We start from the raw sequence: 26,775 nt of genomic DNA on the forward strand, positions 1-26,775 counted from the left end.
TTCTACACACCTATAAAACTTTTGCTTTGTTTTCTATTGTTAATTTATATACATTTTTGTTTTAAAAAATTGCTAAACATTTTCGTCTAATACTGTGCAGTTCTAGCCGATCTTTTGAGACCGCCCATCGAGAGCTCTGCTCGTTCAAGCTTGTTCCAACTATTTCTGTCTTGCTCACGCCTAGTGTGTATTCTTTCTATCTTCGCGCAGATTTCTTCAAGGTTACAATTCTAAGAAATTGAAATAGACTGTACATCTTTCGCATTCCTGAAGAAATTAAAATATAAGTGTGCTTCTATGATTTTATGTACCTAACACAACTGGTAAATTCAAGTAAAATACGTATTGTTTTAGTTTCATATTGGGTCATACATTTTTATGTATTATTACTTGCCTATAAAAGTGCGTATAGCTACTTGACCCAAATGCCTCCCCATAAGAGTGAAAACATAAAAATGAAAAAAGAAGCGTGTACTTACCATTGACAATTTTAAACACGCAACAAGCTCGTAAATAGAATTACGTTAAAACTTTATCTCTAGAAAATCTAATCTTCTTTCTCACTATGTATGTTTGGTTGCCTACACATGACACCACTGTATGTTAGGTTGCCTACATGTGTTACTCAAAAAAAACTGATAATTTCATTAGCGATTTATCCCAAACTACCACTCACTGATCACAATTTCCAACTTATTAGTTTTTCCATAAAATCAAGTTGATCTAATATCAAGATATGGGCAATACATCATCATCTACTGAAAGATTCCTGGTTGTTGTATTTCCAATGTTTAACGTAATCCAAATGATTTATAGGTATAAGCGCCCTTCTAAAGATTTAGTTCACCTGTCGTCTCAAATTAAGAGATCCGCCCCTGGTTGTTTTTGAATGACCATCTGTTTTTTTAAACCATTTATAAAAAGATTAAAGGGAATACATCTTTCGCATTCCTGAAGAAATTAAAATGTAGGTGTGGTTCTATGATTTTATGCACCTAACACAACTGGTAAATTCAAGTAAATTACGTATTGTTTCAGTTTCATATTACGTCATACATTTTTATGTATTGTTACTTGCCTATAAAAGTGCGTATAGCTACTTGACCCAAATGCCTCCCCATAAGAATGAAAACGTAAAAAGAAAAAAGAAGCGTGTACCATCGACAATTTTAAACACGCAACAAACTCGTAAATAGAATTACGTTAAAACTTTCTCTCCCATCTGCGATGATGTTTATTGAAAAATATCGTCGTTCCCGGTACTATTTCACGTCCACGATCGCTTCTGTTCCACCCTCTCCCTCGTTCTCTCGCTCTCTCTCTTTCTATGTTTTCTTCGTATACCTTTTCTCCCCTTGTCATGCCTTTCGCCGTCCTTTTCCCTTCGGCAAAGTGCTGTGTGCCCGTTAAAATATTAATGCATCAATTTCTTTTGGCAGGGGCGCTTGTTAGGGAAAGTGGATGCATACTTCAGCTCTTTCAGACGGTGCAACTATCCCTCCGTCAACTCCCGAGGGACTGTCGAGATAGTCGAAGAATGTGGACGTTACACCAGGTAAGCATATAATACTCCCTTTTTCTCGTATTTTACCCAACATTACCGTATTCATGGCCTTTAAAGTAGGATTTTGTTGTTGTGCCTACAACTTCCAAAATAATAAAATCTGTCCGCTATTACCCTTTTCACACATTGTTACTTCAGATAAATCTGAACGGAATAACAGTTTTAGCATTAAAAAAAGTACTTGAGTCGTTTATATGGAATCTATCTCATGAAAAATAAAATTATTGAGCGACAGATCTGACAGTCGATCGGCGTCGGCAGTTGTAGATTGCTGGACCTCTTACTAGGTCACAACTAAATGTACGATAAATAAACACATAAGAATGAATATTCGATGATTGAATAATTCCGATGCATTTCATCTAATAAAATATATATTTATAATAAATTGATGATGGTGTTTCAGTATATTTGCTAACTTGTCATCCAAATCGAAATAGGAATATGCATTTTTTTAAACAGAGCCTGGCCGTTAAGTCAGACTTTTACCCGTTTTGCAAAAGGTACCTAATCGAATGTACGGAAATTTCCGAATAAAACTGTTTGGAACACTGATGACCGTTATGTTTAACAAACCAACTTGTTCATCTTAGTTTCTAATTTCTGCTCCCAACTCAGTTCGCAGGAACGAACTAGAAATGTCAATAGTAACAGCCGACGAAACATTTGGAAAAATTAAACCGGAACTGCAGCTAAATCCAAAAAGGAGCAGTTAAAATTTACGCAGTATCGTTAAATGGATTAAATAACTGACACAGCTGTACTTACTTGACTGATAAATGTCCTCGTATTACATTGCACCATAATTTGAATTAACAGAGAATTACTGTGAATGCTGCTTTTGAACCATTTTCTTCTAGTGGAATTGTCAACAATAAGGGCCACCTCGAACTGCAGAGTTTGGTCGTCTTAAAATTAAAAACATGTTTGGATACGCAGACTTTGATTTCCACGTTGTAATAAAATATGAAGTTTGACGGTAATGGCCTGCAATTCCAAAGGCTATGTTGTGCCATATCCATTGATCGTCGTTATCACTTGCATAAAAAATGGTGGAAATGATTTCAAAATTTGCGAATATACAGGAATATGTGTATGAATTATTACTGCAGAAATTTGAAATTGAACCCAAAGAACCGCATTAAGAAATTTTTCGGGAAACGCGCATGCACAAATTAATCACATCATAGCAAAGGAGGCAAACAAATAGGGCTATTCTTAAAGCCTAAAGTGTGAACATGATCATCGTATAACTATAGACGACGTAGTAAATGCCATCTGTAGAAATTTGCTCTGGGTTCATAAATAACTAAAAAACCCTTTCGATTAAGAATATCGACCTATCAAACTAAACCCACGGCATAGGAGTCTACGTGATGGGCACGTACAAATAACAGTACAAAAGTTGTTGGATCTCGTTTTCTATTTTTCGATGGAACACCCACTTATTTATCTGCTGCCATTAAACAGCCTTCAACGAATATTTACAGACAGTGTAGTGGACGTTATCTGCAGAAATTGTGAGATCANACGAAGAACGTTAAAGAAATTCCGACTTGACACACAGAAAGCGATTTACTTATGAATAATTAGAGTTCGTATTATACTGCGTATAAACTTAAATTGACTTGAGAAAAATAGAGCTTTTCAGTATTGAATTTAATCTTAAGGGAATTTCTGGAAGCTTTCACTAACCTTTGCCGAATCTACAAATTCAATAATTACATAGATACAATATTATCTCCACAACAGTTGTTTCGCCAGAATGTGGGTTCTTCAGTTTAGGTATCGCCTCGTAACTCGAACTCGTTCTAATTGTTCCGACCTACTATTAACAGGGGCTGGTCTTGTTCCAGAATGTGACATCTAGAAAATCTAACCTCCTTTGTCATGTATGCTAGGTTGTCTACACGTGACACTGTTAGGTTGTCTACATGTGACGTTCAGATGAAACTGATAATTTGGTTAGCAATTTATCCCAAACTACCATTCACCGATCACAATTTCCAACTCATTAATTTCTCCATAAAATCAAGTTGATGCAATATTATGATGTGGGAAATATATCGTCATCTACAGAAATTTATTTCTTTTAGAAGGATCCGGAATGTGACATCTAGAAAATCTAATCTTCTTTCTCACTATGTATGCTTGGTTGCCTACACATGACACAGTATGTTAGGTTGCCTACATTTTATCCCAAGCAACCACTCACTGATCACGATTTCCAACTTATTAGTTTTTCCATAAAATCAAGTTGATATATCAAGATATGGGCAATACATCATCATCTACTGAAATATTCCTAACTGTTGTATTTCAAATGTTTAACATAATCCAAATGACTTATAGGCATAAGAGCCATTCTAGAGATTTAGTTCACCTTTTGGATTCATTTTTATAGAGAAAAATTAGGCTCTGCAGCACTTTTCTTTTGAAATCACAGTCGTAGCTACAAATCAACTTCAAGTAAGGCTTGCACTCATTGGACATGATAAAGATGCAACAACTGTTTCTTTATGATTTGCCACACTGTCACATGAGTGTGGGAAACGCTCCCTGCTATTTCGCATTATCATTTTGGGGGTTGTCATCTACGAAATCGAGTATTTCATCCAACACAGCGGCAATAAGGTAAACTCGTAAATAAGTATTATGTCCCGTCACTATTACAACAGCTGTTCTACAGTGACGTACTGATCTACTCCAATGACCGATGTATTGCTGAATTACTTTTTTGAACTGCATATATGTTGACTAAATACAAGGTTAATACAACAGATGAACAACAAAATACAACACTGATGCTGCTAACTACCAGCTGATTGAATACGGTGAATTTACTTGGTACTTTCAACTGCGTTGTTCTCAAAAACGATGAAATTTCGGACATACAAAAATTTACTTAATTTTCTTGTTTTGTAGAACCCAATCACCTCCTACTAGCTCTCTACGTATTTCTGTTGCACCCTGTATTTATGTTCAATTAGGTTAAGTATTTCAGAGTAGTGTTGCAATGTTTTATTTATATTGAAAATGCGCGCCTTACTAATGTAATATCATTACGCTATGCTATGATGTCAAAAATAAACAGTGAAAAACTTGCCCTCTGTCGCGTCGATTCGAAATCTCTAAAGGAAGCTAAAGTTCAACGTTGTTTGCACCGAGGAGAGTTCTTTAACAAAAACCACGGCCGTAACTTCGCTTCTATTTACACAATTATCCTAACTTCAGTGAAAATTTTCTGTCTAACTTTTTGTACTCAGAAAACAAAAGCCCAAAGCTACAGCAACTAGATAATTACCTACCTGCCTAACGTAATTTAAGCAGATCATGTATATAGCGGCATGATAAGACAAGTTTCGCACATATAACTAATTTATTTTTCTAATTAATCTTCAAACCTTTATAAATAATTAATGACTCGATCGCTACTAATCGCCCACTGAATCGCTTCTTCGCCCTTCTTGTTTCGCCTTATATTACCTGTTATCTGGAATTGTCCATCCTATCCCGTGACAACTATTTATAAAGGCTGGTCTATTGTAGAAAGAATCCATTCCAGAAAGTAGATTCTACTCTTTTATCGTCAAAGCCGACAATCCCGAACGTCGTTTGTATCGAATGTGACCCTCTATTCATTTTCATGTTTTAGTTAAAATATCATTAATTTTCGTACAATGTAGTGTGTCGTGTGTACAGTTAATACACTAATTAGATAGATATGTGGCAATTTAATCTTTTAATTGTATTTGTGTTATTCTATTATATTGATATTTTGCATTGCATGTATTATTTTGTATTGTTATAATTTTTTATTCGTACCAACATTCTTGCAGTCCCTTTTAACATTTGCAAGTTTGTGTACTAACTGCATGATGTATATAATTCTTACTTCTTCTTATTTGCAATTTTACAATGGGATTTATCACTGTATTGGATTTAAACTGTAGTTTTCAATATCTTAGGCATTTAAAGACTGATCATATTCCACATTGCTTAAATTACTTTTTTCTTTGAGTACCTACATTAATTCACATGCTCTTAGCTAATCTTTAACTGTGTAACTACGTTCAACTTTTCATTCTACATTCCATTCAACTTTCAGTCTTCATTTTAGTTTTTGTTTAATTAAATATCTTAGTACCTTACTTCGGCATCTCCATTGACAGAACATCAAAGAGTCTGATTATACTTTCAAAATTATAGATTGGCTAATGAAGCTAGAATTAATGTGAACAGCTTGCCTACAATTAATCTGCAATAATTTCTTCAAAATACTAAAGTTGACAATGTGACAAATAATTTTTTAATAATATAACTATTTTCTATACTTCATTCCGCAACATTCGTTCCCCATTCGACAAGGTTACTTAAATATGTAATTATTAAATCTTATATTCAGGTATTTTTTTATTCGATTTTCCGTTTCCATCTCTCCGCCCCACATAAAAATACTTTTTGTTTTAGCATTGTACAATATCATCCACATTCTCTTCGTATATTACTAAATACTATACTTCGTTTACTTTCTGTAGCAATGTGACCTTCAGTTTGACAGGCACAAAGTAGAAAAGAACAGTAGGTACTAGGCCAGAAAAGGAAGGAGACAACTCTCGGTCAAACTCTTAACCGGTGAGGAGCGTATAATCCGTACAGTATTGTACGGAAAAATTGACCATTTTATCCACTACTACTGCATTGCTCAAATGTGCTGTTATTGGTACCATTTACTACTAAAAATATCAACGAGATGTTTATTTATATTTGAAGACATATAAAGGGCTTAAAAGCTTGTTTTCGACACGCACTACTATTCATGATTGAACAAGAGTCGAGAGTATAATGAGCATTTTTTCTCCCTACCTACGATTTTGCCAGCGCACATCCAAGACATTGGAAGGGGTACATCGCTAGAAAAAGTAAATGAAGTATAGCACAAGCCATCCCATCGTTCGTCACCGTAAAATCCAAAAATGCACGCGGCACCAGCACTACCTACTGAATATATGTAGTACATGTCAGCACAACGCAATTCATGTTGTCTTTTCCTATCATAACCTAAAAATCCTAAGTAATCAAATATCAAGCATTTTCTCCATTAATGCGTTAAAGATATGAAAAGAAACTAATAAAAATAAATAGACATAAATTAAGAAGGAGGAAGTGTAGCATCTTTACCTCTGATCCACTGAAGATTGCTGAGAATTATTTCCATTATGTGTTGGTGCCGCGTATATTTTCTGATTGAACACCGTAGAGGTGACTTGCGCTACTGTTAAGTATATTTATTAATAGCGCTACCAGGGGCTTGTAGCATGAAAGCAAATTATATGCGTTCCCATTTGAAAATTGGTAAGAATAATAAAACTAATAAAAACGTTTTTTAAAATTTTCATATTTATATGTTTCTTTTAATTATAGTCATATTTGTCTTTTTTATACAATTTTAGAAATCGAAATTAATTCACAATTCCTATTACCTACAATCATACACTTCCGAAGACATTATAAGGTGTTCGTGCAACTTTTAACTTTTCCGTCACTTACATCCACTAGAAAAGCGTATCATATATCTGTAAACGAAAATACGGTCGCAGAACAAACTCCGTAAATTAATAATTAGTTTCCTAAAACTGAACGAATGTTTCAACCACCAATAGGGAACTCTGTGCTGTGAAGTATTAAGTTACAAAGTTTGCGATTCCATAAGCAAGTTAATGTAGTGAATTGCCCACAACCCATTTGTTGTTATTATTGATGTTTATATTTGCTGGCAACCTTTTATGATTCTCAGTTCAAAGGTGAAAAGTCAAATTGTACTTATGAAATCGCTTGTGCTTTTATTACTGTTTCTATCTTCGGTTGTCTTGGAAACTGTAAATAAATTGTGGTGACTGGGATGAGACTAGGATTGCATTTTTTTTTATATAAATAAACAACCTTTATTATTCATCATCATAAAGTCGTCAGTCCTAAGACTGGTTGGACACGTACCTCCACTCTTTCCTATCCTGAGCTTAACTTCGCATTTCCCTAAAACTAGAACAGCCCACATCCGTAACTATTTGCTAACAGTAATCTAATCTAAGTCTACCTATACCCCTCTTAACTCCTGTTTCTGCCTCTAATATGTCTCTAACTAGACCTTCATGCCTGAGAAGGTGTCCTACCAACCTATCTCGTCTATTTTTTATTGACTTCCATAGTTCTCCTATTCTTTCCAATACCTCTTCATTTCTAAACTTTTCTACCACGTTATCCTCATCATAACACTACATTGCGAACGCTTCTAACCTTTTCTTTTCCGCCGCGCCCACTGTCCATGTTTCGCATCCGTACAACGCCGTGCTCCAAACATACACCTTAAAAGTAAAAAAAAAAGTAGGCTGTATCAAAAAGTACAATTACTATCATTTTGCTTAAAAACATATTTTTCATTACTTTTAGCAACTTTTAATAAATAATTATCACTGCTAAACAATTGCACAGCATTTTTACAGTCTAGATTTAAGTTAAAGTAAATTAATAGTTCATTTTTTATCAAATTTTGAGACGCTTTATTTCTTTCGTCCTGCCATTCGTCATTCATCACAGAAAAAACTCTCTCTGTAAATGCTGAGTAAAAAAGAAATTACTTTAAACAAATTTGAAAAATTATCATCAGTCTTATTAAATAGTTGCTGTCATTTTTGTGTAGGAGATAACTCGACAAAACCGTTAGAACTATCTATCTGATTATACAGGGTATCCCATTTATAATAATTAAAAAACAAAATATGGCTTCCTGACACAAAATACAACAAAAAAGTGTTTTACAATTTTTCAATCCAGTAACAATTGAGCTCGCAAATCGTCTATGTAAATTTCAACGTACAATATGTTTCATTACGGGCCTGGATGTAGGCGACTAACGTCGCTCAGCTGATCTAGTGTGGATGTAACAAGTACCTACCGGGAAGAAGCCGAATGCACTTCCACCTTGTAAAAAAGGAAAAGTGAAAAAGAAAAGCGTACCTTTTATAAAAAAATATTGGAATTGCCCGTCATTCGCTTCAATGCAACACTAACAGCGGCGTACCGTACCCAGTTGCTGCGAAATTTGGCCCAGATACCGGGAATAATATTTCGAATTATGCGAAAGGCATTGGTAATATAACTCACCACCAACTGACGGTTGAATAAGAACCATACTATAGTGCACTATCACACTACTAATTGTTCTTATTGTAATAGTCTTTTATGAAATGAAATAAACTAACACTAACAAACAAGTAAATTCCACAACAATCTAAAGCAAACTGAATAACTTGTTAGAAACTACATTATGTGTATTTATTCCAGTCACTTCCAGAAGTGTAATTATACGAGGTTATATCAATATTGAGCTTTTTACATTTAATGAACACAAAATAACCAACTTGGTCCTTCTGGATACATCATTGTATTAATCCACGGGGGGTGAATGAGCTCTGCCAGGAAAAACTAACGCCAGAATAAGCAATTTAACACATGTGATTGGTCACAATAGGTATGCATCTTATCTCAACTGTTACAACCATAACAGATACATNAACTGCGTAAATAGTTTTCCCTTTTATCAGTTTAAGTAGAGAAATTAAATTCCAGAAATTAAAATTGTTTCTCCATAAAACCTTTTAACTCCCAATTCATCCCTACAAAGTTTTAATTTTATGTAATGTCGCCATCTTACATTTCAAATACAAAAGTAATAACAACATTTCATCTTTAAGAGTTGATTTTTGAAAATTGCCAATATTGAATATTAAGAACAACCTTCAAGTAAATTCGACTACAAATAAAATATATCCGATAGAAACGTTGCAACCTCTTTTCATTTGAGCATAAATACTAAGTTTTAAGTAAATTCAATTACAAATAAAATATGTCCGAAACAAAAATTACAACCCTTGTTCATCCCCTTCCCTTCGGAGGTTGAATTTTTTAACATCTTCAAATCTTAATTTGGAAATTCGGTCTTAATCAAGTTTCAAGTAAATCTGACCGTAAATAATATACATTCCCATTCAAACATTGCAACTTCTTTTCACGTTCTCTCAGAGGTTGGTTTTTTTAAGCAAGTTTCAAGTAAATCTTACCAAAAACGTAAATGTTCCATACAATCTTTGCAAATTCCTTTCAGCTTCCTTCAGAAACTGAATTTTTTAAAATGTTAAAATAGGAATATCACTAATATTATATGAAGAAGCATTAAAACCAAACCTTCAACTTTCACCACTTTAAGATGAGCCCTAGTTCCTTCCAACCCCCACCAATCCTAACCGACCGACAGTCCCATCATCTAGACGTCTACCATTTTTATTTTTAGCTTCCACCCCCTCTTTCCATTACCGACCCCACTTTTTATCAATGTGGATGAAGTCCTAGGGGAACCCCTCACCAATCTAAACGGTTCAAACGACGGTCCCATCATCTGGTCAATTACCATTTCAACCACAACACTTCTGTTTTATATCTCAACTCTCAAACTATGCCTAGCATTATTTTACTTAAAATAATAACATTATATTGCGAAAGGAAAAGTTCATTCCGTGTAATTTCAACTTGTTATTGCTTCATTCTATTTCCGATGTTATATCCAATAATTCCTTCTGATTTAAATTATAAAATAATATATTTATTACGATGCATGTAACCAACGATGTAGTTACCGTAATAATAGTAAACGCAATGATTGGCAGTAAACCTTTATTATGCACACTGCTTTCAATAGTCCCATTCCCACTATTCTCTACACATTTACTCTAGTCTGTAAATCGATTTACTGCATTGTATCGAAATAATAAAATTTTTACAGCGATATCATACAGTCTTTATAGCACAAATCCTGAAATTATAGTGCCATGCATCTTACCCGTAAAAAAGCGTAATAGATAGCAGAAATGCGATTCAAGTTGTAAATTCCATAACTGCATTGCTTTATAAAAACATTCAAATCGGCATACCTAATTTAGAAAAATAATGACAGTGTTCCGTATTAATTTATTCAACCTACATAATTACTAAAAAATCAAAATTGTATACTCAAAATAGTTCTAATACAACATGTTCAATAAAATATATCGAAAATTTTCCAAATCTTATATTTTTTTTGTAAAGTACCTGGACTTTTACCTGAAAGTAGTATCTAGCTGAAAGTTACATTCACGAACATATTCAGATATTTTACTTCATCATCATCATTATAAGGTAGTCAGTCCTAAGACTGGTTGGACACGTATCTCCACTCTTTCCTATCCTGAGCTAAACTTCGCATTTCCCTAAACTAGAACCCACATCCTTAACTATTTGCGAACAGTAATCTAACCTAGGTCTACCTCTATCCCTCCTAACTCCCGTTTCTGCCTCTAATATGTCTCTGACATCGATAAATTAAAAATTACAAAGGATATATTATAACTACTTTTGAATCCAAGTCTTTCAATGACTGAAGGGGTGAAATTAAAAAATTAGAAGGGCCTACATTTTTGTTGCTATCGTGGAGAACGCATATGACTGTATAGGAAGAAAATACCTTCTCTTTTACTCTTTCTCTTTCCTTTTCTCTATTTTTCTATCCCTCTTTCCTGTTTCTATAACTTTCACTTTCTACATTCAAAACATTGTCATTAATTAATTATATTATTATGTTACGAAAATTAAAACCGTCATCTATACTGAAAATTATGGAATTATTAAAATATCAAAGAGTGCAACTCACATATTAATAGGAATTTACAGAAGTCCTATGTCTCATTTTTATATACATTTCCTTTTAGCACGCATCGAGTACGTAATTAATATCAAATACCAACTGAATGTAATACCCGTTACAACGTATTAGCCGCAACATGCTTTTCAAGACTAACTTGTCTTGCTATTCATTAGTCAAACATTTCCAACGCTTTTTAGGTCCCGTCCAGAACGCGTTAATGGAACATCCGAGGGAAATTGGTTCCTTTATAAAAAGAAAATTTCCCGCACCATGCGACACTGTTATGGCAACCAACTCCTTCCGCCGCGCCAGCTTTCTCTCTAACTCGTCACCTCGAGGAACAAATTTCATGCAAATGATCCGGCGGAACAGTCGACATAAAACTTTATATTTTTTGTGGCGGCACCATTTAAATGGCTCGTACAACGGACCAGGATTTAAAGTGTTTCCAATACAGGTCCCATTTAACTACCCTTTCATCGATTGGACAGTCTAAATTTGGCGCTTTATGCAAAGAAAAATCGTCGAAGTTTTCAAGCCCGCGTTCCACTTTGATTACTTACTCAGCCGTTAAATTTTCCGCCAAATTACTGTAACTTGTTATTTTGTAATTGACTAACTTTATCCGCCCCTTTACGATCCAAAATGAACGAATAAAAGAATCAAATCTTCACTAACGACTTCTAATTCGATACTAAAGTAAAACTTTGTGGGTAACTTTCTGTTAAGCCTTCAAAGTGCTACTACGAATTAAGGCAATATATGTCCTTGTTGTTATTTTATCAAATTTGTGAATTTTCTAGTAAGCATTTCTATTTATTTAAACAGTTCTTAATGCGTATAAGTAATTTATTTAACTCCGAAACACACTGTATACAATTACTTACATAATTTTATTCGAATGCAACCCAACATACATGCCGTATATCAATATCGAACAAAGTATCATATCCTATCCTGTCCTAACCTTACCCATCATCGCCGCCGATACTAGAATTGTGTAACACAGGAACGAGTCGTTCACAAGAACGGCTCAGTTCAACTGAAGTAGTTCAGAAATTGAAAGAATTGTAGTTCAATAGTTCACATTTTGTACAGTAGAATCCATGTATTTTCAACCTATCGGGACTAATCGACTCTCTTCTTTCCCATTTTGTGGCAGTCACAGACCAATCAGAAAGAAACTGCGTAAATCTCTGCGCAGTAGTTACGCGCCAATTTTGAATATAAAACGTATAATTTGCTTTTACGCATCCATTTCTTTATTCGCTGAGCAACGTAAGAGAAGTTTTGCGTGAGAAGTGGAGACGAAGAATTTGAAAATACATAAGTAAAACCAGTTGAAAATAGATAGTATTTAAAATACATGAGTTCTACTGTATTATTGGACGTTTTGCATACTCTACATTCTTAACGCTGAACTAAGTGAACTACTGAACTATAATAGTGAATTAGTTCACTTCATTGAAGAAGATTTATTGAACAACATCAGTGAATTGAACTACAATTCCCAAGTCTAGCCGATACATCTAAATGTTTTATATTTAAAAAGTATGAAGGGAGTAGGGAAGATATCTATACGTACAACAATCCAATTTTGCAGGGTAAGATCAATCTGAAGTTTTAAGTTCAAACAGGCAGGATATTGAGTTTGGTGCTGTTGACAGGTTACCACGGTCGTGCTCGACGAAAACAGCTCCGGATAGAAAGGTCGCGTCGCCGCAACGAGTTGCATCGCCTTGCGTCAGTAGTCGTTCAAATAAGTATGAAGTGAACGAGGGAAGTTACCTACCTATCGGTCGTCGACGAAACCAAATGAGATGCACTTAAGGACGCGATTTGCTCGAAAGCTTTCAGTCAATAGCGATATAACCGGAACATGTACTGAATAGCAGCAGCAGTGCTCCATCCAGCAAGACACCTGAGGCATGCAAACGATAGTTGACTGTGCAAAAGGGAATGTTTGACAAGGCAGTTTTATGGCAAGGACATGACTTTAAACCCCACAAAATATATATTAGGATCTCTATAAATTTCTCAACGTGGAAATAACAACGTGTAGTGATATATGGGTCTAAAAACAACAATTAAATTTACAGCGTTGTGCACAATGTAATTACTGGATTCTCATATGAAAAAAACAAGAAAGCTGTAATACTATTGAACTAATTCTTACATTTTAGGCATAAATTTCTTTACTTCTAACAACACTGAACTGACGTACTTTATGCTTGTTATCAGACCCATTTTGTTCTTGTGATATCTTTATCTTCAAATATGTTACTATTATAACCATTTCTTCATTCTTCATAAATTGACCTCAGGAAAACTAGAGATAGGAGTATGGACTCTAGACTAACAGGGTGGCAAACCCCTGTTCTAAATTTCGTGCTAATGTAGGCCGGTCTAGTGTTCACGTGATGATATCACCTAAGCAGTTCCACAAATACCGTTGAAGGTTCTCTCTGTCAGCTATATAATCAGAGTTGTCATATTGGGCTATCTCAAGTGACTTTTGCCTATTCAAAATGAAATAAAATACCTAGCCAGTCGTCAATTGAGCTTTTGACCGGCTATCCTTTTTCCCAACACCGAAAGGCGACTTTGAAAAGTTTTCTGATAGGTTACTAATTTTCAAATTGCATCCACACTTTTCTAAAAAAAAATGCAAGATTTCAAATATTTAATTTTAACTTTCGTCGAAATATACATCTTAGTCATTATCGTAAAAATGAACCATTTTAGCGTTAGACCTTCGGATTAATGCTTGAGAGACATGCTGTTCGCTGAGTAGGTACATTGACAATGTGTAAGAAGCATATTTTGTTTTTGCATGGATGAACTAGATCTTACACAACTTCAGCGTTTTGTAAAAAAGGTACAATGAATTTAGTAAAATGCCTATCAGAAAATCGTACAGTAGATGCTGCTATTACCTCTACTGATGAAAATACTGACGTCACTAATATTTTGCAGTCGAATATCTTACGCATTTTGGCATTATCTGGTTTTAGGTACCAATTTTTTTCAAATCTACAAGTAAAAAAAACTGTCCACTTGACTTCATTAATACCTGCACTTGCTTCTAGTTCACAACATATAAAAAGAGTGTTGTGGTTGGGACATAAAAAGTTGCCTAAAGAGGGGAGTGGAAATAACTATGACTACCCTTTAAAAAAAAAAATGTAATTATTCAAAACATTAAAATTTGTAATCATCATCCTCATAATGTCGTCAGTTCTAAGACGGGTTGGACATGCACCTCCACTCTTTCCTATCCTGAGATAATCTTCACATTTCCCTAAAACTAGAACATCCCTCATCCTTAACTATTTGCGAACAGTAATCTAATCTAGGTCTACCTCTATTGCTCTTAACTCCTGTTTTTGCCTCTAATATGTCTCTCCTATTTTTCATTGACTTCCATAGAGTCCTCTGTTCTATTATTTCTAATACCTCTTCATTTCTAACCTTCTCATCATTTCTAACGTTTTCTTTTCCGCCGCGCCCACCGTCCATCTTTCACACCCGTACAGCGCCGAGCTCCTGACTTCTTAGATATCTAAAATCAGCCACTTCTTCTAATTTTTCGTCTCTTATCATTATATTCGCTCTTTCCCTTGTATACCAGTATTTTTGTTTTACTTTTATTTATTTTCACACAATACTATTTTGTCAATACCACTTCCGTTTTATTTAAAGCCATCTCTAACTCCACCTTGCTAAAGGTTAATACTGTTATATCATCTGCAAATCTAAGCATACTAACGTTTTGCCTCTCTTTGACGTATAAATAAAAAACTAGCAGTGACAGTGTGCATCTTTGTCTGACTCCCTTCCTAATATTTACTTCTCTACGTTGCTGCTCCAGCTCTATAACTGCCTATTGCTCTTTATACAAAATTTGGAATAGGAAATAGTTAACGAATTGGTCTAAAACGTCAACAGATCATCCTTGACTACTCTTATCTCTTCTTAGTTAGCTGTAAGGACCTCAGAAAATGGAATTAGTCATTTGTTTTTTTTTTTAACATACTAAAAACGTTTTCGTTTATTTTTTAGGAATATTTCGTCTACTTGAATTTATAAGATTGTATATTACAAAATCAACTATTTGTCGTTAATATTTTACCATGCTTCAACTATATCTTTTTTGTTTATAATGTTAAATCTTTATGTTTGTAGTTTAATTTTATTGTTTGCTTTCATATCATTATCAATAAGCACTCGAATATATATAAATGAGTAAATGTCCAGCCTCCCGAAGTAAGTAGGGGTGAACAATTTTTTACTATTTCAGTTGTCAATTAGGCACCTAATGAAAACAACCTTGTGCTTAGCCGCTGGCAAGTGTAATACAAAATTGTGCAATAAATTAGTTAAACCAAATTAACCTGGTCCTTCGTTACAAAAAGAAGAAGAGGGTAAAAATAAAGCAAGCAGTCCATTACTAAAAACCAAAATAAGCAACTTCTACTCTAACGATCTAACAGTACCTGTGAGTACTTAGTTACTGTAACGGTAATTTATTGTTAACTAGCTTTTCCCCGCGGCTTCGCTCGCCGAAATTAGTATTATTTCTCCATAAAACCTTTTAACTTCCAATTCACCCTTACAACGTAGCAACAACATTTCATCTTTAAGGGTTGATTTTTAAAAATTGCCAAAACACGTATTTGCTTAATTTCAACAATGAGCAACCTTCAAGTAATTCCGAGTACAAATAAAATTTACCCCATGGAAACGTTGCAACCTCTTTTCATTTGATTAATAATATCAAACAGCATATATACCAAGTTTCAAGTAAATTCAACCACAAATAAAGTTCCAAATAAAAATTGCAACACCTTTTTACCCCTACCCCCCTTTGGAGGTTGAATTTTTTAAAATGTCGAGATAAGTCTTTCAGAAATTAAATGAGAGACCATTAAGAGCAAGTTTCAAGTAAATCTGGCCACAAATAATATATGTTCCATTTAAACATTGCTACTTCTCTTCACCACTTAACCCCCCCCAATAGTTTTTTTAATTTTTTAAGCAGTTTCAAGTAAATTGGACCAAAAACAAACATGTAATCTTTACAAACCTCTTTCAGCTTTCTGAAGAGGTAGAATTTTGTAAAATGTTGAAATAGGTATGTATGTTACTAATTTTATATGAAAAGGCATTAAAGCCAAGTTTCAGGTAAATCTGACTATAAATCCTTCCTTCTCCCCGTTATAAGCTACGTCCCCACCAATTTTCAGCCAAATCGGTTCAGTCGTTCTGTAGTTATAAATGGTGTAACTAAGACGACTTTCTTTTATATATATAGATATATGCCTTTGTTGCGAATTTATAAATTTATTTATTTTTGTTGATTTTTTTAAAAGTAATCGAAAATAGTCATAGATCGTAAAGATGATTTATTTAGTTCTTCTAGGTACTTGAAGTCTCCGTTTTCGGAAATTTGTAACATAGAACTCTATAATTTCAAATAAGCAGTTTGTTCTTAATGAATTTTTGATGACGCAAAAAAAATATTTTTTTAATTGACATTTAATTATAAATATTCTATTTTTGTAACATATACATTAAGTGAAAATTTTAGTTTCTCAAGCCTAATATAGTTCATATAGGTCATAAGTGGTTTTAAATGCGTAATTGCACTATAAATAGTATAAATATTTTATACGTATAATACTCATTTTTTTATTATTGTATGTTACTTTACAGCTTTTGGGATATACCAAGTCATTGGTGGCAAGCAAGTACGATCCTGGTGGGGACCGGAAGCGCCCTAAGTCTTCTTATAGCGGTTACGGCCACTGCAGCATGCTGCTTGACATATGTCATTCACGCCTACACAGCAAAATTTGCAGGGTCTTTGCAACTCTTTGCAGGTAAGATTAAAACCAATAAAAAAAAAAGGTAGAAATAGAAACCACGGACTACGGAATAAGATAGGGACGGACTATAAAGTGTGAATATAGAGAGGGAGGTAAAGCCACTCAGAGAAGGAATAATGGGTAGTGCTCATACGCTAGTGCGTGGAATTTATTGATTGATTAAATACTGATTAGTTACTAAATTGAAATACAACTTTAATTTCGTTACATATGTATATTAACCTCGGAAAGGTTAGGAATTTACATTTTTGTAATATTATTTTACTATCAAATTTTATTAATTACTGATAGTTTTTGTTTTATGATATTCTTATCAGTTTGTTGTTAAAACTAATTCAGTAGGAAATATTCTTTCTGTATCACAAGAATTATCATTTATTATTTAATATAGAATTATTGTAGTAATGTTCATCATATATTTTGCCATTCCAATAAATTGTAAAGGCTTCTAGAGTGAAAAATTAAGGATCACATTCCGAAATTAAATTAATGTATCTAAACAGTGTAAACGTAATTGTTTCGCTTCTATCAATCTTATGGGAATGATGTTCTGATTCGGGTGTAAAGACCGTCGTCGCTTGGAGTTGCCTCCTAACGTTTCGCTAGCACAAACAGCGAGCTTCTTCAGAGGTCCTTCCACCTTCGATGCTCGATGTGGACAGAAGAGGCTCGTCACGCGAAACTACCTACTAGAATGATGCTTTAACAAAAACAATCGTAATTCATTTATTTGCGAATTTTAGTAGCATCACATCCTGAACATCTTTTTGAGAACACAGTTCAAAATCCTTTGACGATTGAGCTCCTTATTTCGTAATCAAAAGCAGACCACTTGCATTCAGAATCAATAAAGCAATACCGGAAAAAATAACTACAGATTGATACAAACAATAGTTCGTATGCTTTCACCACGGGTGTCTAATTGATGATGAAGAGCTTCTGGGCTTTTCGTGCGTATCTTCGAAGGAGATCCTGTGTCGTTCCTTCCAAGAATGTTCTGCTAAAGTAGATTTGTCTGGTTGGTGTAACCGCTAATATCTTTCGTGTTCTTTTTTCCTTGTTACGATCGTGCGTTTCGTCATGCCTACGTATACCTTGGAACAATCTCCACAACGAATGAAGTAGACTCCTGGTGTTTGTAGTGGGTTTAGTTGGTCTTTGGGGTTTCGTAGTAACTGGCGTATCGTCATCGTAGGTGTGACAATCGTCCTAATTCCATTTTTAAGTAGTAACTTAGAGATCTGATCCGTTACATTGTGGATATATGGAAAAGTTGTCGTTGTCGTGGTTGACTCCTCCTTGTTGTTCACCGTTCTTGGTTCCCGGCGTGGTCTTATTGCTCGTTCGATGTCCTTTCGAGTGTAACCGTTAGCTAACAGTACGGTTCGAGGATATTGAAATTCTTCTTAGCGGTGTTTACCATCAGATGGATGGATGAACGTTTTGATCACGACACGCTTCTGTACGGAATAATGGTTGGAAGTATACTATAGGGATCGGTCTGTATGCATCTTTTTCGTGTACATGCTTTTATTTAGTATGATAGACGGTGTAATTTTAACCAAAATATCCAAGAAAGATAAGATGTAATCTTAATAATAGGTAAGTAATAATGATAAACGTGTCATTCACGTATCTAAGCGATAACTTGGGTGTCTTGCTTTGCGTAGAGCTTCCTCTTTTAAATTTTCCATAAAGAAGTTCGCTTGGACTGGACTGAGTGGATTCCCCATTGCTACACCATCTTCCTGCTCGTAGAATTGTCCGTTCCAGGGAAAGTAACTGAAAGTAACTGAATAAAGCGATTACTTCTGGTGTGAAGTCGCTCTCCAACAGCTAAAATGTGTCCTCGACCGGATTGTTTATAGAAACTGATTCCACATCGAAGCTTACGAGCGACGTGGGGTTCAGTATTTATCATACTTATTAGATTGAAGAAGTGTGCCGAGTTCCGTACGTAATGTTCTGTGTTACCCACCAGTGGCTTCATCAGATTTGCCAGATGCTATGCTAGTTTATATATCGGGCTTCCGATAGAGTTGACAATTGGACGAAGAGGTGTGTCGTTCTTATGGATATTCGGAAGATCATAGAGACGTGGAGGTTTACTGCCTGAAGGTGTAAGTTATTTGATGAGCTTGCCCTCTCAGTCGATCTTCTTAAGTAGATTGGTAGTTCGGCGTTCTACCTTCGGAAATTAAGGCTGTAATTTTCTGGTTGTATTCTTCGGTGTCCATGATTACAGTGGCATCCCCTTTTCGTTTGCCCTTTTGCCGTTTCCCCTGGTAAAATAATAATATCTTTATTGTTACGTAGTTCCTTTAGTGCATCCCGTTCTTCCTAGGATAGATATCTGGGCGGTTTCGTTCGTCGCAGGATTCTACAAGCCTCATTTCGTATATTTTCACCTTCAGCACAGCTCAAATTTCGGATTCCTGCTTCAATGCCGTTGATGATCTTCTTCGCAGGAACATGTTTTAGAGTTTTGGCGAAATTGCCCCCTTTTGCAAGGACCGTTATCGCACTTGAAGTTAGGACCATTCTACTCTTATTGACTACGATTTTTTGGACGTCAAGTTGGTGCTTCACTGTCTTATTAAATGTTAATCTTTCGAATTTACTTTTCTGACGTTTGACTGACTCTTCATACAGTTTGTTCGCTAAAGTAGCAGTCATCCCATCCATCTCATTCCATAGCATCGGCTTGAGTTTCGTAACCCGAAAGACCAACTAAACCCACTACATACCCCAGGAGTCTAATATAAAGCACGCCTAAGATCCCACTTTAATCATTCAGCCGCCAATCATACATCGTGAAGCACTGAATGCTACTATTGAGCATGGCGAAACGTCTGCTATCAGAATTCGACCACGGCTGAAAAACCCAGAAGCTCTTCATCATGAATGATAGATGCATCTCTGAATAGTAGCCTTTACTTACACCTATTGCTTAGTGCTAATTACGTTTATTACGATATAAATTGGATGCACTTAAAAGTCATGATATAGCGTTAAAATAATGGTCCCACTTTTAATACATAAAGTTTGATAGCGTGCTGAAATAACGCATTCTCTGTCATATCTACAAGCTGTTACAAAGGTCATAAAAACAAAAGTAATTCAAATAACTTTAGTGCTAACAAATATCGCATAAAAGATTGATCTACGTAATACGGTCTTTTATATGAAAATCTATCGGATTTACATATCATGTAAGCACGTAAACCGAAATAAAAGACTATTATTTCGGTTTACGTGCTAAATTCACACTTCTTACATTTACTACTAGAGTACAATTCTGGATGCAATTTCATTAAGAAAATGTAAGTAGTTATACCTAAATATTGTTGTGATATTCTTGGTCAAGCGCATTCTTTGATCGAGAATGTGTTACGGAATTGATTTTTGCAGATTTTTAGGTGCTTCTCTACATATTCCATGAGCAGTATATTTGATAATAATGTTCAGTTGTTGTTGATCTAAGATTCTAAAAATACGTGTTTTACATACCATATGTAACAGGTCAATTGAAAAGTCCCCGGCCTAAAATAGTAAAATACATTTTTTTTGCAAAATTCGTTTTTTTTATTCAACATAATTCCCTTCAAGGGATTATAGCGATCCTCCAACTTTTCGATACCATTTTTGTAGTACGATTTGTCCTTTGCTTCAAAATAGGCCTCAGTTTCGGCGATCACCTCTTTATTCGACGAAAATTTTTTCCCAACGAGCATTCTTTTGAGATCTGAGAACAGGAAGTAGTCGCTGGGGGCCAGATCTGGAGAATACGGTGGATGCGGAAGCAATTCGAAGCCCAATTCATGAATTCTTGCCATCGTTTTCACTGACTTGTGAGACGGTGCATTGTCTTGGTGAAGCAGGACTTTCTTTTTCTGCAAATGCGGTCGTTTCTCGGCGATTTCGTCCTTCAAACGGACCAATAACGCTATGTAATAGTCGCTGTTGATGGTCCTTCCTTTTTCAAGGTAGTCAATGAAAATTATTCCACGCGCATCCCAAAATACAGACGCCATAACCTTGCCAGCCGACTGTTGAGTTTTTGCACGCTTTGGAGCGGGTTCATCGTGTGCAGTCTACTCCGATGACTGTCGATTGGACTTCGGAGTGAAATGATGGAGCCATGTTTCATCCATTGTCACATATCGACGCAAAAACTCGGGTTTATTACGCGTGATCATCTTCAAACACTGCTCTGAATCATCAACTCGTCGTTGTTTTTGGTCAAAAGTGAGCTCGCGCGGCACCCACTTTGCACAGAGCTTTCTCATACCAAAATATTCGTGAATGATGTGATGTATACGTTCCGTTGATATCTGTAGAGTGTCTGCTATTTCATTCAATTTTAATTTACGGTCATTCAAAATCATTTTGTGGATTTTTTTAATGTTTTCTTTCGTAACAGCCTCTTTTGGGCGTCAACTGCGTTCACCGTCTTCGGTGCTCATTTCACCACGTCTAAACTTAGCATACCAATCCTTGATGGTTGATTTGCCTGGGGCAGTGTCCGGAAATTCGTTATCAAGCCAAGTTTTTGCTTCAACTGTATTTTTTCCCTTCAAAAAGCAATATTTTATCAACACGCGAAATTCCTTTTTATCCATTTTTTTCACAATAACAAAAGTTGCTTCACTAAAAATGCTATAATTCACAAACTAATGATCCGACAGCCGTCAAATTTATAGACGCGTCTTTTGAAGGTTAGGACTAACTGAAAATCATATGGATTTAGTTCTGGTGCCGCCATCTATGTGTCAGGCCGGGGACTTTTCAATTGACCCTAGTACATGAATTGGTAATGTAACATACACTGCGTTACAAACTCTGCAGGTTCATGGATGTACTTAACTTCCGTACCAGCATCGAGGTATTGCCGGTACGTTACCTTCTTTGTGGACGATTCGCTAATAGCCCTACCTAAAGAAAATAATTATTTGCTGATTTTTGTTAGTGAGTTAACTTCCCGCTTATTTATGGAGGGGTTATTGATTCCGAAAACAACACCAATTATTCAAAATAGAACCCTGTGATAGAAGGCAGGCTTCGAGACGTTTACCGAATAATTTTGGAGTTGCCCAAAAACGTCCAGAACTTGGCGTACTTCATTTGCAGCGATCATTGTGCAGTGATCTTGCAGTATGAAGACGTGTACGTAAATTAACATAAGGTCCATACAATTTCAAGAATGTGCGACATGGGGATTTGTGTCACACCAGTAGTGATTAATCTGAATATTCAAAATTCTATCCTGCGTGAAGCAATATTTACCTGTAAACAACAGTCTATGCAAAAAATTAGGCTCTGCTGTACTTTTAATTTGATACCACTAACGTAATCGCGGCTGAAAATCAGTCTCAATTAACGCCAAATGTTCCTAAACTTTGCCACACTGTCACATTGGTGGAGCCCTGCTATTTCGCCTGTACTATTTTGGGGTTTGTCTTCTCTAAAATCAAGGATTTTATCCATACAGCGGCGATATGGTTCAAATCCGCCAAATAAGTATCATGTCACATTATTATTGTTGAATTAGTTTGCTGAAGTGCGCATCGATTGACTAAATACAATGTCTAACGTTAAAAGAACAAACAATACATGGGGGAAAATATAAATGATAATAAAAAACAATTACCAGCTGATTAAACGAAGCGTTGCAACGTCTATTTCTTTGCTAGGGCCAAACTTACACTTGCCTGTACTTTCCACTACGTTTTCCTCAAAACAAACGGTAAACATTCCCGCATAGAAGCATTTGCTTAATTTTCTTATTTTATAGTGGCCTATCACCTCCAATAAGCTCCACATTTATTTCTGTTACACCCTGTGTACCTAATATTTTATAGTCAGCACACTTTTCGAATTTTCGACCAGGATACGAAATACATAAGAAATCTAAACAACGAGCAAAACAGACCGCTTTGTTATACATGTATCTTTACACATAATTCATTAAAACGTTTCTCATAAAATCCTGCAATTTCAAGTAAATATAAGTCAGTAATATTATAATGCTATAGTAAGTCAGTAAGTTTTATATTGAGTAACCGACTAAATTTAGCAAGCACTTACTTCATCACCCTGTAAGTTGGCGACTTTTTTGTAGGAGCCAGTTTTTAAAATTACGCAAATGTAACTGTTGATTTAAACTGCACTAACAAACGCTTTAACAAAACAAATTGACAACTAAAAACTTAACTTATGTAGAGTGGACTGTATAAAATTGAAAATGAATGAAAATAGAACACGAACAGAAAGAGCGAAAGATTAATTAGACGAAAGACCAAATTGCAACTGAGAGAAAATGACTGAACTTCTGAAAATTAGAAAAGTGAAGAAAATAGTTTAGGGGTGGAATTAAATTCAAATTTGTAAAGGTTGATTGGTTGAAGAAAAAGTAGAATATCGTTGATTTGTTATGTAAGGTAGACAGAGGGGTAGAAAAATAGTGGGAGTACCAGAAAGGCATTAAAAGGTACTTGTGGTACCAACATTCGTTCAACTCGTCTTCGGAAATTTTACGTTTGCCTAGACATCTGAGAAACTTAACTCAAAGAAAACCGATTGAACTTTATTGGGGTAAATACGTGTTCGAATGGAAGAAACTGAATATTATAATAGAACTCGACACAATGGTCAATAAAAACTGTTGAACCTCGACGGTCGGCAAACTACAGATTCCCAAATTTACTGTTGTAAAATGTATACATTTGAAAATACTATAATAATAATAAAATAACTATTCCACCAGAACTTCAAAGATAAGTGCCGAAAAATACACAAATAATAAAATGAATATTGCAACTCAACACACCCAATGAATTTTAGGTCTAAATGTTGTAAAATGACAGTTGCCAAAGTAATGTTTCTAACAAGAAGACTAGACACAGAAGTACAACTACAAACTACATATGCGGCTTGCTTAATATACAACGAAAGCCAAGTTTTGTTAAAGTAGAGCAGTAAAGCACTGCAAGTGTGCAAAAAGATTGGTTTTCGGTTTGAACACTTAAGCATACCAATATGAATGCGCTATTCTTTATTAGTAATTACGCTTTTTAGACTTATTTGTTTCGGGTTACGCTCAAGAGTTGTAGGTTATATCGTTTTAACTGAAATGAAGTAAACGTAAGTCATGGTCATATGATCAACATTATTTACCTGTTTCAATATAAAGCCGTATGTCGATTAATAATTGATCTACAGACAATCGTATGAAAATAGGGTATTATATTACAGTTTCTTATTTATATCACTAGTTTATACCTGCTACCTTCTCGTTCTCATTATTTATATCACTCTTTTATTATCGACTGACTCCGACTGTCTACCAGTCCGCCGGTTACGTATATTCGATTTTCGAATTTGATTCGCGAACGCATTCAGAATGTTGACAGTGGCATATGGTGAAGCTATCTTGAACCGAAACAACGTTTATCGGTGATACAAAATGTTCTCGGAGGGTCGAGAAGATGTGAACGACTAAGAGCGTGCCAGACACCCCAGCACGACAACAACAGACGAAAACATTAATGAAGTGAAAAAAAAATAGTAATGGCCAATCGTCGAATCACCGTAAAAGAAGTATTGAGGACCTAAACATATCGATATTGGCTCCTGTCATTCGATTTTTACAAATGATTTGGGCATGAGACGGGTCGCCGCGAAATTGATACCAAAATTGCTGAATTTCGACCAAAAACACTGCTAAGGAGCTTTTACACTCTGTTCTCGACGACCCAAATTTGCTCCAGAGGGTCATAGCTGGTTACGATCCCAATGGAAGCTACCGCACGAGTGAAAACCAAAAAAATGCTTAGGTCGAATGTGAAGGTTTTGCTTACAGTTTTCTTCGATTGCAGAGGCGTGATGCATCATGAGTTCTTGCTACAGGGTAAAATGGTAAATAAGGAATATTACCTGCAAGCTATGCGTAATTTGCGCGAAGCAATCCGCCAGAAACGCCCGTATTTGCGGAAGAAGAAAAATTGACTTTTGCACCATGATAACGCCCCTGCTCACACATCGTTGCTTGTGCGCGAATTTTTGACCAAAACCAACACACTAATAATGCCGCAGCCACCGACTTCCCCACATCTCGCCCCCTGTGACTTTCTCTTGTTCCCAAAACTGAAGAGGCCTATAAAAGGACGACGTTACACTACGATTGAGGAGATAAAGACGACATCGAAGGGGGTGCTGAACAAGATCACAAAATTTTTTTTTTTTAAAGTGCTTCGATGTTTGGAAAAAACGTTGGCACAAGTGTATAATATCGGGTGGGGATTACTTTGAAGGGGACAAAATAGATATTCATGAATAAATAAATAATTTTTGAAAAAACACAAAGTTCGCGCTACTTTTTAAACAGACCTCGTAAATTATTATGGAATATTCTCGTATTTTTCTGATAAAGCATCGAAGTTTCTCTTGAACATTCTCGTAATTCTTTTGTATTGTAATTATGTATGTGTCCACTTTCATGATTTATGTACGTACCATCTTATTGACTTTTAGCATGCTTTTATGATAATAAGTATATACATATTTCATTTTTTTCAAGTCTCACCTATTTCCAGTTTATTTGATTTTACAACAGTTCGCGTCATCATCCAATTCGTGTAAATTAATTTTGATGTTAAAATGCTATCGTATAAAACTGTAACGTAACAAAGTAGAATTCGCATTTTAAATTTAACACATAAGACTATTAAAAACTGTTGATACGTGCCTTTTTTACTTCATAAAAACTAATAACTCAAAGCATATCGTAGAATAAGTAATAAAGAATTTAATGTTTGAAGGCGAAAGATGAAATGGGAAATTTACTCTTTTACAATCACCTGAAAGTGCGCTTCTGTTTCGCAATGATTAGAAAGATAAGGAGATAGAAAATGCTAATAAAACTTCATCCCTTCAATTTTCACTGTTTCAAATGAAAATTCTGCTTGAGAGGGAAGAACTGAAAAATGTCAGCAAAATGGAAAAAAATATAAAGATGTTCTAGTTCCGTACCCATACTCTAATGTTTTAGAAAAAGCTTAGTAAATCCAAAACTGAAGAGATCAAAAAATTATTTTATGAGGCATTTCCTTTTAGAGAGAAACTCGTCACAAAACAATACAAAAAATTTGTTCTATCAGTAGCTATCCACTTTTGCTCACGGCATTTTATAGGTAGGGTGGGTGAGGATATTGGGGAGCATAAATTAAACATAGACAATTGTTGCCGTGAAAACACGAGCGTATATTTTCTCAAACTGTTCACGAAGTGTTCAATAAAAATAACTTCAAAATCGAACACAAAACTTTATTTACAAAAAAGGCAACTAATCTTAACAGGATAATCTTTCAATCAAACCAAATCAGCAGTAATGTGTAACATGATGAACTGTCTTAAAAAAACTTTTGGGTGTTTCATTCCCACCAGCCAGTAATGCTTGTGGGCGGGCAGTCCCTCCGGACTACGCCGGAAGGTAGGGCGGAAGGCCCTCTTCAGCCTGCTTTCAGGAATCGTGGGAATGGGTGGGTGGTGGTTCGGGTGAGAAAGATGAGACGGACGAAATGAAGACA

The 26,775-nt window shown here is 35.3% G+C and overlaps 1 protein-coding gene across 3 annotated transcripts in view; it reads left to right on the forward strand.

The window, feature by feature from the left end:
• Positions 1 to 26,775, forward strand: part of LOC108740131 (LHFPL tetraspan subfamily member 6 protein-like) — a 216,889-nt gene that overhangs the window by 162,705 nt on the left and 27,409 nt on the right. For all 3 annotated transcript variants that reach the window (XM_018474337.2, XM_018474336.2, XM_018474338.2), the window contains 2 exons: positions 1,440 to 1,555; positions 17,016 to 17,182. In XM_018474337.2, the coding sequence (XP_018329839.1) occupies positions 1,440 to 1,555; positions 17,016 to 17,182 (283 nt within the window). The remainder of the gene's footprint in view (positions 1 to 1,439; positions 1,556 to 17,015; positions 17,183 to 26,775) is intronic.

This window comes from Agrilus planipennis, unplaced genomic scaffold, assembly GCF_000699045.2.
Source record: "Agrilus planipennis isolate EAB-ADULT unplaced genomic scaffold, Apla_2.0 scaffold87, whole genome shotgun sequence".
NCBI classification, from domain to species: Eukaryota; Metazoa; Arthropoda; class Insecta; order Coleoptera; family Buprestidae; genus Agrilus; species Agrilus planipennis.